Genomic DNA, 15,249 nt, shown 5'->3' on the forward strand with positions numbered 1-15,249 from the left:
TTTATCATAGGAGGGACGTAGCCTTACGATCAAGCTGAGAAAGAGGAAGACTGAGAAGAAAGTGGAATGGTCCAGTGACACGGTTGACAACGAGCATCTGGGAAGGAGGTCTTCAAAATGTGAGCATCACCTTTCATACAGACATCACATGTTATACTGGATGCGAAGCGAAGGTCTAAATTCAGTATCTCAGCTTACACCAATGGAATTTAATACCTCAACCAATTGGAGAGTCCACATCATATCACTAATTCAAGTGCAGGGTTAAGAAATGGCTCATTGAAAATCAGCATTGTCAACATGTGTGTGTGTGTGTGTATTGTGCGTTTGTCTATGCCTGGGCCATCGAATCTGTCATGATGTGCTCTGTATTGTGCCCTGTATCCCTATCTTATGTCCTATGTGTTTTAGTTTTTTTTATTGTAATGTTATTTATCTAGCTTATATTCTGTTTGTATTGCTAACTCTTTTTTACATAGGATTTTAGCCTGTACCTTCTGGCAGGGGGACTACCAATGGAAATTAGCTTTTTTGGCAAAAATTTGGTGCATTTACGTTTTTAAAATATTTATTAATGTACATGGTCCCCCTTGAACAAATAAAGTAAACCTAACCTAAACTAACATTCGTTGCCATACAGAAACAAATTACCTAAGAAACAACACACCACAAATAAGCTAACAATCCGTTAAGATACAACACGTCACACAAACACACCACTGACACTTTCCAAATCGGCTTTTCAGGTTGCTGTATTTACGAGAAGCCCAAACAGTTCGGCGAGTCCTCTTCCGAGAGCGAGGGAGATGACGATGACGAGGGCTGCGGGAGCGCACACTGCATCCTGGGACACAGCAGAGGAGAGCACGGACATGGGGGGGGCGGTGGGACAACAGTGCCCCCGAACTCAGGAGGCTCAAACCACACCCACTAATGATCTCAGCGAGCATATTGGTGGTGTGGGGGGGGGGGATTCTGACCATGACAATGACACCTCACAAACCTACACTCACTCTTGTTTATTAGTTCTGTCACTGAGTTTACTGGCCTAGTTGTAGGCGTAAATAAAAGATTGGGAGAGAGAGAGAGAGAGAGAGAGAGAGAGAGAGCATGAGGTAAAGGGCATTACCTGGATCTGGACTTCCTCCTTTAAAAAAATAAGTGTCAGGGTGAGGAGATGATTGTAAATAATACAGTAATTTAACTTCCCCCCCCCCTCCTTTTAAAGATTACCTTATTTATTTGTTTGTCTTAATGCCTGATTTGATGATACTTGACATGGAGGTGACTATTGTCTGTGTAGTAATAACATTGTATTCCAAGATAATGTCGACTAGATTCAGTTTTTTTCTTTTTCCTTTTTTTCCATTGAAGATGGAATGGCGCATAAACTTACAGTAGGAAGAAATGTTCTCTCTCTTTCCTAATCGCATAAAATGATGACGAGTGAAATACTCATCGCTTTCAATTAGGCCACAAAGCTAACGCTGACAAGGTTGTGATGTCAGAACATTGTTAATAATAATAATAATAATAATAATAATAATAAATGACTAAATGTAATAATAATTGTAACTATATTATTACTACACAGGCACTATCAGTATAATCCAAGAGCAGTAATGTTTGCAAAGCGTGCCGCAGTATTGACCATATTCACAAGGCAGCCATTTTTGCTCTTATGTCGTGGGGCAAGGCACAAGGTACCTTGGGTGGGAACAGGGTGGAAAGGAACCCAACCTGAGCATGACATAAGAGCAAAATGGGCACCATGTGAATATGATCAAATACAGCCCTTGGACCATCCCCTTGTTGCAGTATGGTCCAAAGGCTAGAAGTGCTGTCATAACTGCCCTGTCTAACGCTTCTGGTGTAAAATATTGCATTCTAACTATTTGCATAGCTCTGCTGAGGCCAGTTTGCTGTAATTAATTATTTCAGATGACTGCACACTTAAAGTCTTATTTTACAAGTGTTAGATTTAGCTTCATAAGAAACAACATTCGTAACGGATTTAAGGGGTTGATATTTTAACTTATTGATTATCTGCTTATCATTTGCTTGATCGATGCAATTTATTTTGATAAAGAATTCTATACAATATGGACAATCCTAGAAAGCTTTGAATACAAATGTAGTTTGTTGGGAATCTGTGGCCATCATAAATTGATCGATTTGTCACGGGAACTAAATCTAACTTTTTTAATTTTTTTTGCATCACGATTTTTTCTGCCTCCTTGTGTTATGGCTTCGGAGACGTTAAACAGGAAATACGGATGTTGATGAATTAAGAGTTGTCAATGTGAGTGACGGTGAAGCCCACAGATCTTGTGCAGAAGTGTCAGAACATTCATCTTTGTTAGTGCACTCATTTACTTCACCGCTACAGATAAAGCACCGAGACATTTAACATTCAATTCACGTGCATGTCGGTAATGAAAATGCTGCAGTTTGAGGCTTAAGGTCATACTCGGAGCTTTGCACAACAGCAGAGACCGATGGCGTGTTTTGTACCTGGGTGAGATGAGTCAACTAAGGGAGCAGCATTGGGTACATTCCTAACAGTGCTGTACATACAGAACTGGAGTGGCATCCAGTGTATAGACCGGTGTGAGAGGTGCATGATCGCAGGCCCAGGCTTGGTATTTGTGTCTCAAAACTACGACCAAAATTCACCACCCAAAGTCTACAACACCCCATCTTGGCTGGTTTCAAACAGCACTTTAACTACTCGTGTTTGATATGTGACGATGATGTGGTTTACACAAGTTCATTCATACACCATCATTTTCTATAAACATCAATTCACACATTATGTACATTGTTCTTGTACTGGTAATGCACCTTTCTGTATATACTATAAAGCATATAAGAGCAGATTTAATGTGAATAAAAGTTTTGAACTGTGATCAAACCACTGTGTGATGAATGTGTGCTAGCTAGGATAATATTGAATAGTGCTTCTAGCTACAGGAATGAGCAACTAGTATGAACATGTTTTACTTAAATCAGTCATCCAGTCCTTAGCAACAGCTGTTTGAGGGGAAATGTCCTTTAAACACCAGTCTAAGTAGGCTTGTGTGGTATTAACATCTGTGTAGATATAGGGTTACGTCAGCAGCAGATTGCAGTTTGATCTCATGCGTCACTGAAATACTAATTTCCTAAAACATGCCAAAAATGTTCTGAGTTATAATGCAATCCAATGACATAATGGCATTTCACTGCCTGAGATGGTTGAAACTAAGTTGCATGGACAGTGATATTGGTGTACCTATAATTATGGGGATAGGACATGTTTATAGTGAATACGGGAACATGACTGATCGTGAGATTTTCGTTGTTGCAATTAAATTATGTCCTAGGATTGCATTTTCCTCACATTAAGTGATCAAAGCTCAATAAGAGGGAAAGAAAAACCTTGGCATTTTAGGTGAATGTGTAATTTTGAAGAATTACAACCCAAAAGGTCTTCTGTGGAATCTCTAAGAGCACAGAGGTTGTGGTCATGCCCATGGAGACTATTAAAAATAAGTACATTTATTGAGCTACATTAAGATCCCAGTTTAGCTGGCAGCAGCAATGCTATTCTCAGCCTCTGCTCCATCCGGTCCCACTGACAAGAGATCCCCATTCGCGACTTGACATTATAGACTTGAAGTCAAGTGCAGTTGACCTTTCCAGCAGAGGCAGACCGAAATAGTCACAAAATGATGGATCCCAAACAACACAAACTTCATTACGTATGAAGTCAAAGCCCAGAGCGAGCAGTGAAATCTACGAAAAACAGCTTTATTTGCCCAGTGAATGGATTTCCAGCATAGTGAACAGTGGTGGGTTTAGAACAGTCAGCTTCAGGTCTGGGCTCATTCCTTTACCCTCCTAGGATACAAACCGAATGCTGGTACTGTGGGGGTTCTTCCGAATGCCCGCCCAGCAGCCTTATCTCTGTGTGTAGTTTGCTAGTGATCCAGAACTTCTTAATGTCATTGCCTACTCTTGTTACAAAAATATCTTCCTTTACACGCCATCATGGTGACTATGACATTAAAAACTCTACATGAGCACACAGGAGGAGTTTAAAAGGCAAAGAAATATTGTAGACACTGCATCACTGTTTAGGGTCCCATTATCAATATAAAATAGTGTTGTGGAATTGTGACAGCGTTAAGCTTCACTTTACTACATTACAAAAATACCTAAAAATTCATTTAGGAGAAACATTCTCGAAAGTGTTGCTGCAGGCAGGGCACTTAAAAATAAAAGAGTTCTATGTGGACATAGATTAGTGGCACATGCTGTGGAGAAAATATGCCCCATGTTAAATTCAATTTGGTGTCATGAGGTTCGCCGTTGTTTACATGTGAGTGTAGTGTGCAAAACAGCCTACTGGGCAATAAGACCCAAGTTTACTGTACAATAACTTGCAAATGTGTGGTCTTGTCATTTGTGCCTTCACAACAGCAGCCAGAACTTGACACAGCAGAAGAAACATCCTTACATCCTTTCAAGTCTGGTAACAAGGTTGTAAAACGAGATTATAGTAGAGAAAGACAATGGGCTATATTCGTATTAAAATGTTTTAGGCATGCAATATCATGGCACAGAAAAATACATAAGGCGAACAAAAAAGGTATGTTCTTACAGAGAGAACACATGTTAAAAAGGTGCTGGTTATTTTGAGTGGATATTCAAATTATGTCAACAAAGAAAATCCAAAGAAAAACAACAGTCACTTTTCCATCATTTTCCTATTTGAAAAATCCCTGTCCACGCTGCTAGTCCACGTGTCTGATAACGTCTCCAAAAAAAAAGGTTTGCACACGGGGCGACGTGATAAGTATGCCCTCAAAAAGGCAGAGCGTTAGTGTTGAGCAATAAAGTGTAGTAAATATGACTTAAGTTTGGAGTGAACGTGCAACACGTCGCCTCAGTTGCACTGACAGTGTCAGTCCTGCAGTGAAATGTAACTTCCAGTCTCTCTTTGTTTTGACTTGTTGTCGTAACACCATGGCGAGCATCTGGCTGTGGTTCTATCCTTGTGATTCTGTTCCTTTGCATCGGTGGACTTCTTAAATATGCAGCGACTTCTTTTCAAGTTCAACTTCCTGTGGGGGTGAAAAGAAACATCCTTAATCAGTGTATTTGTAAAAAGCATTGCAGCCCTCAAAACCGCCTCCATTGTCCCAGTTTTACTAAAGTACACAGTGGAATAGAAGGGAGCCGTGATGGCAGCTCTGAAGAAGGCGAGAGGGTGAAAGCAGGAAATTATGGCATGTTGAAAAATAGATGTGAAAAAAAGAGAAAAAAGAATGTGAAGAATGTGACTCCAAAAGACAGTTCATATCAAACTCAAGGATCTGACAGCTCCTGAGCCTTGACTTATATTGAGCCAATATATTGAGCTATTTCACACCATTCCAGAGAAAACGTCGTTGTAGATAAGGGGGGGGGGGGCTGTGTCATTAGTTCAAGTTGGTTTCACACCACTAAGATAATGTCACAGTTCTTTTTTCACCGGTTGCAGGATTAAAATAGCTCTGTTTTGGGCTTGATGAATGTTAGAAGGGATCTGCCACAGCAGAGAGCGGGTCAACATTTTTGCTGTTTTTATGTGTTCTAAATTCATAGGAAGAAGTGTAACCTAGTTTACGTGTAGTTCTTGGTAGTAACTGTGTTCTTAATGTTGGCAGGAATAAGAGTACCTAGTTTGCATTTGAGACATTCTAGTGTCTGTGTTCCAAATTCATAAGGATAAGAGTAACCCTAGAAGCTCTAATTAGTGCTTCTAGGAGTAACCTCGTTCCCATTTTAGATGTTTTTATGTCTGTGTTAGTGTGTTCTAAATATGGGGGGGGAAGTAACCTCACAAATAATATGAAGCCACCATCTCAGCTGTGTTTTCTGGACCAGTCGTATAACTAAAAGGTGATTATCCTTTTCTGTTGCTGCCTATGAAGTTGATCTGCTCTACCAGACACTTTGAGAGCCAACCATTGGAGGCTCTTTCTATTCTAAATAATTTTATTTGGCTGGTAACACAGTAAAAGTGGCTGGTGATTTTTTTAGGATTTACCAGCCACTTTGGCCTATTGCCAAAAACATGAACATAATGGTGACAAACAAAACAACAGCAGGACATTTCACTGACATGGTCAAGAGTTAGTTACGAGCTATTTAGGGAGGGGGAAAAAGACACAAAGAAACAGTAACTCACCTAAATTCCAACTCTTTCGAAACATAACCTCTCCTTTGCAGACAGGTACTTCTTTTTACTAACTACGGGAACTTCCTTATTCTCACTAATGTCTTTCAGTCTTTCTGCCTCCTTCTCCTCCTCCTGCTGCTCCTCTTTCTCCTTCTCTTTCTCTTTCTCTTCCTCCTCTTTCTCCTTCTCCTCCTCCTCCCCTCCCAGGACCACACTCTGCCGGGCGCTGACGGAGATCACCACAGCCTGCACAACGCCGTAGATCAGGGCAAACTCTGGGAGGTACTCCTGGACCAGCCAAAGCAAGCCGGCCAATCCAACGGTGGAGACGAAGAACATGGCCATCCCGTGCAGCCACAGCTTCAGCCCACCTTGGACCCCGAGTACATCCAGAATCACCTTGGTGGGCGGGGACACAGTCCACAGGAAGCCCACCACAACCAGGTCAAACAGGTGGCGAAGGAAGTTGAAGCAGATCTCGTAGTGCTCTGGGAGAATCTCCCCTTTCCAGGTTTGAGCAAAGAAACGAAAGGGGGACGACAGCGTGGGAGGAGGAGTGGGAGATGGAGGTGGGGTTCCGTAGTCCGAAAGTTCCCCGTCATTATCAGAGTCCCATGCTCCTTGGGTCCAACCAATGCATTTCCTCCGCCTGAGCCCGCTTGGTTCAGTATTTCCTGACCAAAAGGGGTAGGGTGGAAGAATCCTGCTCCACCATCTAGGAGCTGGCTGTGTTTTTGCCTCTGGCTCCTGGTTCCCCGTATAGAGGTCCTCTGGCTCCTGGTTCCCCACACCGAGGTCCTCTGGCTCCTGGTTCCCCACACAGGGGTCCTCAGTCTTTCCTGACCAAAAGGGGTAGGGTGAAGGAATCCTGCTCCACCATCTAGGAGCTGGCTGTGTTTTTGCCTCTGGCTCCTGGTTCCCCGTATAGAGGTCCTCTGGCTCCTGGTTCCCCACACCGAGGTCCTCTGGCTCCTGCTTCCCCGCGCTGAGGTCTTCAATTTCCATGGACTGGAGTTTCTCCTCTGCCTCAAAATAATACTCTTCAACCGGTTTTGCTTGGTGACCTTTGCTCTTGCGGCCTCCCCACACCCAGGATGTTAACCCTCTCCAGCCCCTACTCCCCGTCTTCTGCCCCTCATCTACCACAGTGTCCTTGGTGGCTTTATCTGACACAGCACTGCTACCCCATGGGCGGTATGAGACAACTGGACTCACCCACCCCCATGCTCTGCCTACTACAGCTGTCATGTCCTCTGTGGTCTTGTGTCACTTATTTTTGCCTGTGCAAAATCGTTTTAATATGAACCTATACTAGGTTACCCGTGTTTTAGCTGAATGACACAATTGTGTCAAATTACATAGGCCTGCTGCTTACTAATGACTGGAATTGATGCCAAGGCAGTGAGCACCTCAAGCCATAGACACACCTGTGTATGCACGCATACAGTTCAACTGAAACAATGAGCTTCTCAAAATAGAAACGCCCTTACGAAATTCCAGTGGCTTTAGATCTAGTTCATGCCTCTTTATCGATTAACCTAGCAACCCACTGCAAGCTTCAAAAGAATGATCGTTCTCTGCACACAAAACATTTCAAATGTGCCAGTTGAGGTAGGCAAGAAAATAAAGTTTCCAACGGGTCTGCCTAGTAACCACTTTAACATAAAAACGCGACATCTGCTGTTTATTAGGTTAAGTCCAACTTTTTCTCAACGTGTTTTGTCGTCCGATTCTCATCTCCTCGTACCTGCCAAGGAAAACGATATCCCAGTTAAATGTCCACATATTATCGTAAATTGGTCAGTTAGTCCAGGGAGACGTTACTACTCCATTTCAAACTCAATTAACAGTATTGTGTTGCTAGCAGTAGCTAGTAATGATCTAACAGTTAGCTTAGCTGGCGTTAACTGTCGCGTCGTTACCTGCCTGTCTGTCGCTAACGTGGCAATAACGGCAGAACGTAAACAAACATAGTTATGTCAGTAATTTAGCTGCATCGATAAGTTATACAAGTTAATGTTGTGTCTACAATTGTAGCTTAAAAAAAGTTTGTGAAATTCAACGCGATAGTAGTCAAGTTACAGAATGCTCACCTTCAATACAATGTCGTGAACACTGCTCCTGCTGCTAGCTAATGTTCATGTTAGCTTCCAAATGATGACTCCCGATGTCAACTTCTAAATGGTCAAAATCCGTGCTTCCAATAATTAGTTTCCGTCACCGATTGATCGGAATAATCCCCCTAACGTTACCGGGGCAGTTCACTGATATATGGTGGGGGTCTCCCGAGGAGAACACCACAGCAGCTTTACAGTCCGTGCCGGAAGCTACAAGGAGATATCCGCTTTGGATGTTTTGGAAGGAGTTGTGTGGCGTGTATGTTGGGCGAGGGGGGGGGAACGCATATTTGTCAGTCTTTCCCATCGACCTATATATGGTCTTTCCCCAGTTACATTTTATTAGATGTTAATTGGATGTCACCAGGAAAATGCCATCAGAAGGCCGATCAATAGGCCTACACACATTCAAGTGGCATTACAGCTTTTCACAGGCATGCATACATAATAGTGGACATACTGTACAGCACACTGCAGTAAGGATTAGTTGTATACACCCATCTGTCCCCAGAAGGCCTACACAAGTTCAACTCTCATGCATAAGAAAAAAGTATTGTACAGCATACTGCAGTCTCATAGTAATCTAGGCCTGCCTGCCTCCATTAGGCACATCTAGTTCATTAGTCTCAAAGTGGGATCCTTTAGGTCCCCAGAGAAACAAGAGTACCAGTAGTACATGTTTTCTATTCACTAGAAGTGCGATGCAAGATTGACAGTGAGGTTTCTCTCCAGTTATATGCCCTCCTAGTCTGAACCAAGTCATTCAGCACTCTTCTCAGCTTGTTAGAGGGTTACCAATTACATAGTGTGCAAGTGTGGCAAGGACTTAATTCAAGGGACATGCAATTGCTTCCAATAGATTCCAGATTTATCACAATAAAAAAAAACACAAATACTGATCATTTTCCATTTGTTTATTTCAATATTCAGAAATGTCAGGGCTGCCAACTTTGTGCCATGTTATTTTTTTTGGAGCGCAAAAAATAGGTGTAGCATGAGAGCACATGAGGATCATTTGCCACGTCTCAAGCTCAATGCATCGAGATGAACTAAACTCCCAAGCTGTTGATAGTCGTCCCATTTAATCATCTCCTGCATCGAGATGAACTTCACTCCAAGCCGTTGATAGTCGTCCCATTTAATCATCTCCTGAAACAAGCAAAATGTAAAATTAGCAACAGAAATCTCTGGCTAAAGTTGGTGCAGTAGGCAGTCAGCAAATCTAGTTTTGACTATATTCACATGGCAGCCATTTTGCTCTTATGACACTGTTGAGATTCCTTCTGAAAGGAATCCCAACCCGAGCATGACCTAACAAAATGGCTGCCATGTGAATATAGTAAATAGTGAGCGGAGGTAAATTCACCATGAAGGAGCTTCATTTTGTATCCGACCATTGTCAATTAAGTACATGTTCTAATGGGATTTTTATTATCCTTGCTTTTGTCACTTGTCTTGCTGTGATTGCATGCCGTTATGCTTTATTTATGATCACTTATCTCCAGATATATTTGGTTTACAACTAAATGAGGGAAACATCAGTTGCCTTTAGAGTAAAAATAAGGGTAGACTGTAAAGAATTGCTGCAATCATGGAAACTTCATAGGGAGATACAAATGCAATTTACTACACGTTTTCTTGTTGCTAATAAATATTGCAATGTATGCGTGTTTTACTGTGAAAGGGCTTTAAGGTACATCAGAGTCAAGTCAAGGAAATGTCATGTTGCTTTTAGCTGCAAAACACCAACCTTGAAATTGTGCTCCTTATAACCTCCACTTTCGGCAGTCACACCAATGCACCTGATGAAGGGAGAACAGTCCAAGCCATTAATGTTCCAATTGAAAATGTTAATCAAGATCATAATGGGTTTAATGATATGTACAAGTGTCTCAGTGCGCTGCGAGTAAACATCATTTAAACTCAGGAACCAAAATGCAATCATCACTGACACCCAACGTTGCTACACATGACTAGACAATGACTTTACTTTGTACTTACAGGTTCAAAACCCGCATGTGACTGAAGGTGGGACTCCTTTAAGTGTCATTGGGTAAGAGAGTTCCTGTAAGAGAAAGATTAGAGTTATCAGTACCACTAAATAGTCAAGACAGTGAACCATGTTATGTGGTCAGAGCTTAAAAGAACACTACACTATTTTGGGAAATTTGCTTACAGTCTTCTCCAGACACACCAGATAAGATACTAGTTTCTGTGCGTTCAGTAGAAAGCCATCTGGCTACATGTTGCCTAGCACAATGAAGGAAAAGGATATGTCCGGTTAGGCTTCGGGAGAGGTGTTAGTTGGACAATGCCTAGGCTTTCATTACCCAAAATGTTGGCGTGTTCCTTTAAGTATGTTCATGTTTTTTTCTCAGACAGAGAAACTGACTTACCAAATATGGGTAGTCTTTTAAGATTAGACTTGAGGCTCACTCCATTCCACTGGTTACACATCTAAATAGAACACAAGGGAATAATTTATTAGAATAGTTTGTAACTTGCAATTTGTCTGGATAGAGTGGTTGGATATGCTTCTTCAGTGCACTGTGAAAGAGCTTCATGTTGTAATCAGAGACTCTAGTCTAGATAAATCATCACAGAAGCATACTTATACTCTAGCATAGCATCACGCTGCATAGCCCCAAGAGAGACTTGGAATAGCTAGTTTTGCTATTCGGATTGACAAGTGTTTCAAAGACACACCGACTGATATTATGTAGCTCCATGGCTACACCCCCCACACCGTTTTATTAGAATATCATCTTTTGTGGCAATGCTGGGCTGATCATCAAGTCAGTTGGTCAAATTACATACATTAAAAAAAAACTAGACAAGTCAGAACAGTAGGAGTCAAAGTAAAAGCTTGGTGGGTTAACCACCAAGTCCACACCCAAAGTACAGCTTTTACTTTTACACAGCCAACCCCCATTAAGAGCTAACTTGGATCAGCCGCCATTAGCCTAGCATTGTTCCACAAATATTCCTATTGTGGAAAAACCAAACTATTAATAACCAATATAACAGCAACCCATTGACGGCACAACCAAACAAGATTAACCACATGTGAGGCATCAGTCAGTGAGACTTCCATCCAAAAGTCCCTTTTGGGGTTACTCTGCATAAGCAAATACACCGCACCCGCCCCCCTCCCCAAGATTGGATGCATTGAGAAACCCACTTACCAGTCATAGTCTTATCAACAGTCCACTTATCACATGCCTACAAATAAAAGAGAGACTAGTATTAGAACAGTTATAATCTGCAATTAGTCTGCAATGAGGGATCGAGTCAATATGCTTCTTCAGTGCACTGTGAAAGACCTTCATGTTGAAATCAGAGACTCTAGTCTAGATAAATCATCACTGAAGCATACTGGTAGCTTTGCCTGTAGAGCAACTTGTTTGATCTTTTAAGACAAGGATACTTACAGGATCAACACCTCATATCAGGGAGATGGGACGTCCCATAGGTTCCATTAGGAAGTCACTCTAGAGATAGAAGATGGCATCATCAGCACCGCTAAATGCTCCAACATGACAATTTACCCATCAAACCCACAGTCTTTTCTTGATCCTCCAATCACAACTGTCACTTCCCTCGAAATACTTGCGATTTGAGGATAAGGAAAAGAGGGCAGACTTCGAGATTAACATTGTGGTCAGATCCTGATATATCTTCAATCTTTTCTCAGAGACTCTAGTCTAGGAAATCCATCACTCCACATGAGAATTAGCGAAAACACATTAAAAAACTGGCTTACCACATAATTGGTAGTCTTGGATATTAGACTGAGGCTCACTCCTTTCCAACAGATCCATGTCTAAATAGAACACAAGAGGCAAATATTAGTTTGTAATTTGCAATTAGTCTGCATTGTGAATTAAATTGTGCTATATAACTGCCACCGCCAGCAGTCATACCAATACACCTGATGCGGTAGGAAGAAACGGTCCAAGCCAATAATGTTCCAATTTAAGATTTAAATTAAGATCCAAGGTATGGAAAAGTGTCTCAGTGCGCTGCGAGTAAACATCAATTAAACTCAGGAACCAAAATGCAATCATCACAGACACTTGGATGTAACTACAGACAAGAAAACATTTCTAGTTCAATGACTTGACACTTACAGGTTCAAAACCTCATGTGGCTGGAGGTGGGACTCCCATTAGGTTTCATTGGGCAAGTCACTGTTAAGAGAAAGATGGCATCATCACTAGACGCTCCAACATGACAATTGACCCATCAAACCCAGTCTTTTCTTGATCCTCCAATCACAACTGTCGCTTCCCTCGAAAGACAGTTGTGATTTGAGGATCAGGAAAAGAGGGCAGTGTTCAAGATGATTATGTGGTCAGATCCTGATATATCTTCAATCTTTTCTCAGAGACTCTAGTCTAGGAAATCCATCACTCCACATGAGAATTAGCAAAAACAACATTTCAAAAGCTGGCTTACCATATAATTGGTAGTCATGGATATTGGACTGAGGCTCACTCCATTCCAACATATCTGTCTAAATAGAACACAAGGGAGGCAAATATTAGTTTGTAATTAGCAATTAGTCTGCATTGTGCTTTTTATAACGGCCATAGTCAGTCATACCAATACACCTGATGAGGTAGGGAGGAAGAAACGGTCCCAGCCAATAATGTAAAATGTAAGATTTAAATTAAGACCATAAAGGGTTAATGGTATGGAAGTGTCTCAGTGCGCTGCGAGTGAACATCAATTTAAACTCAGGAACCGAAATGCAATCATCACAGACACTTGGGATGTAACTACACAAGACTACAGAAAAGAACATTTCTAGTTCACAGACTTTGACACTTACAGGTTCAAAACTGGAGGTGGGACTGAGGCTCACTCCATTCCATGTCTAAAATAGAAGACAAAGGACACATTTATTAGGATAGTTTGTAATGTGCAATGAGTCTGCATTGAGAGGTTAGATATGCTTCTTCAGTGCACTGTGAAAGACCTTCATGTTGAAATCAGAGACTCTAGTCTAGATAAATCATCATAGAAGCATACTGGTAGCTTTGCCTGTAGCGAAATCTAGACCTACAAGGCATGAGCAGTTTTTTATGAAGACAAGGAGATACTTACAGGATCAACAGCTTGTATGATGGAGGTGAGACATCCCTAGAGATAGAAGATGGCATCATCAGCACCGCTAGACGCTCCAACATTACAATTGACCCGCCAAACCCAGTCTTTACTTGATCCTCCAATCACAACTGTCGCTTCCCTCGAAAGACGGTTGTGATTTGAGGATCAGGAAAAGAGGGCCGACTTTGAGATGAACATTGTGGTCAGATCCTGATATATCTTCAATCTTTTCTCAGAGACTCTAGTCTAGGAAATCCATCACTCCACATAATAATTTGCGAAAACACATTAAAAAACTGGCTTACCACATAATTGGTAGTCTTGGATATTAGACTGAGGCTCACTCCTTTCCAACAGATCCATGTCTAAATAGAACACAAGGGAGGCAAATATTAGTTTGTAATTTGCTATTAGTCTGCATTGAGAATTAAATTGTGCTTTATAACTGCCACCATCAGCAGTCATACCAGTACACCCGATGGGTAGGAAGAAATAGTCCCAGTCAATAATGTTCAATTTAAGATAATAAATGGTTCAATGGTATGGAAAAGTGTCTCAGTGCGCTGCGAGTAAACATCAATTTAAACTCAGGAACCGAAATGCAATCATCACCGACACTTGGACGTAACTAAGAAAACATTGCTAGGTCAATGACTTGACTTTATACTTACAGGTTCAAAACCTCATGTGGCTGGAGGTGGGACTGAGGCTCACTCCATTCCACGTCTAAATAGAACACAAAAGGAATAATTTATTAGAATAGTTTGTAATGTGGAATTAAGTCTGCATTGTGCGGTTGGATATTATGCTTCTTCAGTGCACTGTGAAAGAGCTTCATGTTTTAATCAGAGACTCTAGTCTAGATAAATCATCATCGAAGCATACTGGTAGCTTATACTCTAGCTGCTAGCATCATCACGATTCTGCACAGCCCCAAAGGGGAAGGTGAATGTGCTTCTGTAGTGCATTTGACACCATAATGTTGTAATCAGTGCGAAATCTGGAATCTTGGGTCAGAAATATGAATTAAAGATTCCCAAATTGCCATTGAATATCGGATTGTATCTGGGCCTTCGTCACCAACTGGCGCGGTTGTTGCAAATGGTCCTCATGTTGCGTGTAGTTTAGAAAACATAACGTTAATAATAACAAGCAGTGCATTTATTTCTGCTGCTGTGGACTTAATAAACACAACACTAAGGCACTACTACAGTAGGGAGGACCACCCGATTGCCAGTGTATTTCGCACACTGGTTGTAATCCTATAGATTAAGAAACCAAATAATCATAAAGTGGTAATCGACTACGTAAAACCCAATGCAAACATTTGATTACAAATTATATATTACCACTCACTTCCATCTTGATGACAGGACATTACTTTGTTGGCTCCAGAACTCCAGAGAGACAACCTAATCATATTAAGACCAACACGTGGTGGACTGGCAATGCCATCGGCGTTATGAAAGTCTACTAACGCCAAGTTACATCGTTACCAGTTTTGTTTAAGTACCAGGTAACTACTGAGATGCATGTATTTGCAAATCTATTCAACCTACTCCTGATAATAACTTAGCACTAATGTGACTTCTCCAAACGCCAGAGGCCTCGTCTCGTCGACACCGGAGCTGCATGACGCTGTAGTGAGACTTTGAGAGACTTCCTGAGCCGCCGTGCACACTATTTATATGGGTCCGGCACGGTCCTAGTGCGCTTCGGCTGCCGTAAATACTGCCTGTCCTTTATTAAAACAAATATATATATTTTTTAAAACCATGATCCAACAGTACGACTAAACATTGAAATGTTGCT

At 41.5% G+C, this 15,249-nt stretch overlaps 2 protein-coding genes and 1 long non-coding RNA gene across 3 annotated transcripts in view; 1 reads left to right on the top strand and 2 right to left on the bottom strand.

Annotated features, from left to right (window-relative positions):
• The window catches only part of ppp1r11 (protein phosphatase 1, regulatory (inhibitor) subunit 11), an 11,186-nt gene extending 8,297 nt beyond the window's left edge, over positions 1-2,889 (top strand). The window contains exons 3-4 of the mRNA XM_084312261.1: positions 11-119; positions 747-2,889. Coding sequence (XP_084168387.1) covers positions 11-119; positions 747-934 — 297 coding nt within the window. The 3' untranslated portion in view covers positions 935-2,889. The remainder of the gene's footprint in view (positions 1-10; positions 120-746) is intronic.
• An 852-nt stretch (positions 2,890-3,741) lies between these two features.
• cUnh6orf47 (chromosome Un C6orf47 homolog) lies at positions 3,742-8,539 on the bottom strand. Its single transcript, XM_084311808.1, has 3 exons — positions 8,302-8,539; positions 6,218-7,955; positions 3,742-5,108 (listed from the first exon to the last, which is right to left on the bottom strand). The coding sequence occupies exon 2, from the start codon at positions 7,454-7,456 to the stop codon at positions 6,218-6,220; it is 1,239 nt and encodes a 412-aa protein (XP_084167934.1). The 5' UTR covers positions 7,457-7,955; positions 8,302-8,539; the 3' UTR covers positions 3,742-5,108.
• A 704-nt stretch (positions 8,540-9,243) lies between these two features.
• On the bottom strand, positions 9,244-15,074 carry LOC311226310. The gene is made up of 14 exons (XR_014619539.1): positions 14,794-15,074; positions 14,109-14,163; positions 13,743-13,802; positions 13,435-13,470; positions 13,160-13,204; positions 12,784-12,841; positions 12,456-12,515; positions 12,089-12,148; positions 11,757-11,816; positions 11,511-11,547; positions 10,722-10,782; positions 10,327-10,390; positions 10,076-10,127; positions 9,244-9,474 (listed from the first exon to the last, which is right to left on the bottom strand). It is a non-coding gene; the product is annotated as an uncharacterized lncRNA (long non-coding RNA).
• Between the last annotated feature and the right edge of the window lie 175 nt (positions 15,075-15,249).

Source organism: Notolepis coatsorum (genome assembly GCF_963971535.1).
Source record: "Notolepis coatsorum genome assembly, chromosome: 4".
Classification (NCBI taxonomy): domain Eukaryota; kingdom Metazoa; phylum Chordata; class Actinopteri; order Aulopiformes; family Paralepididae; genus Notolepis; species Notolepis coatsorum.

Bases quoted from the DNA above. Each gene is read 5' to 3' on its own strand.
- cUnh6orf47 (XM_084311808.1), bottom strand. From the start codon at position 7,456: ATGACAGCTGTAGTAGGCAGAGCATGGGGGTGGGTGAGTCCAGTTGTC.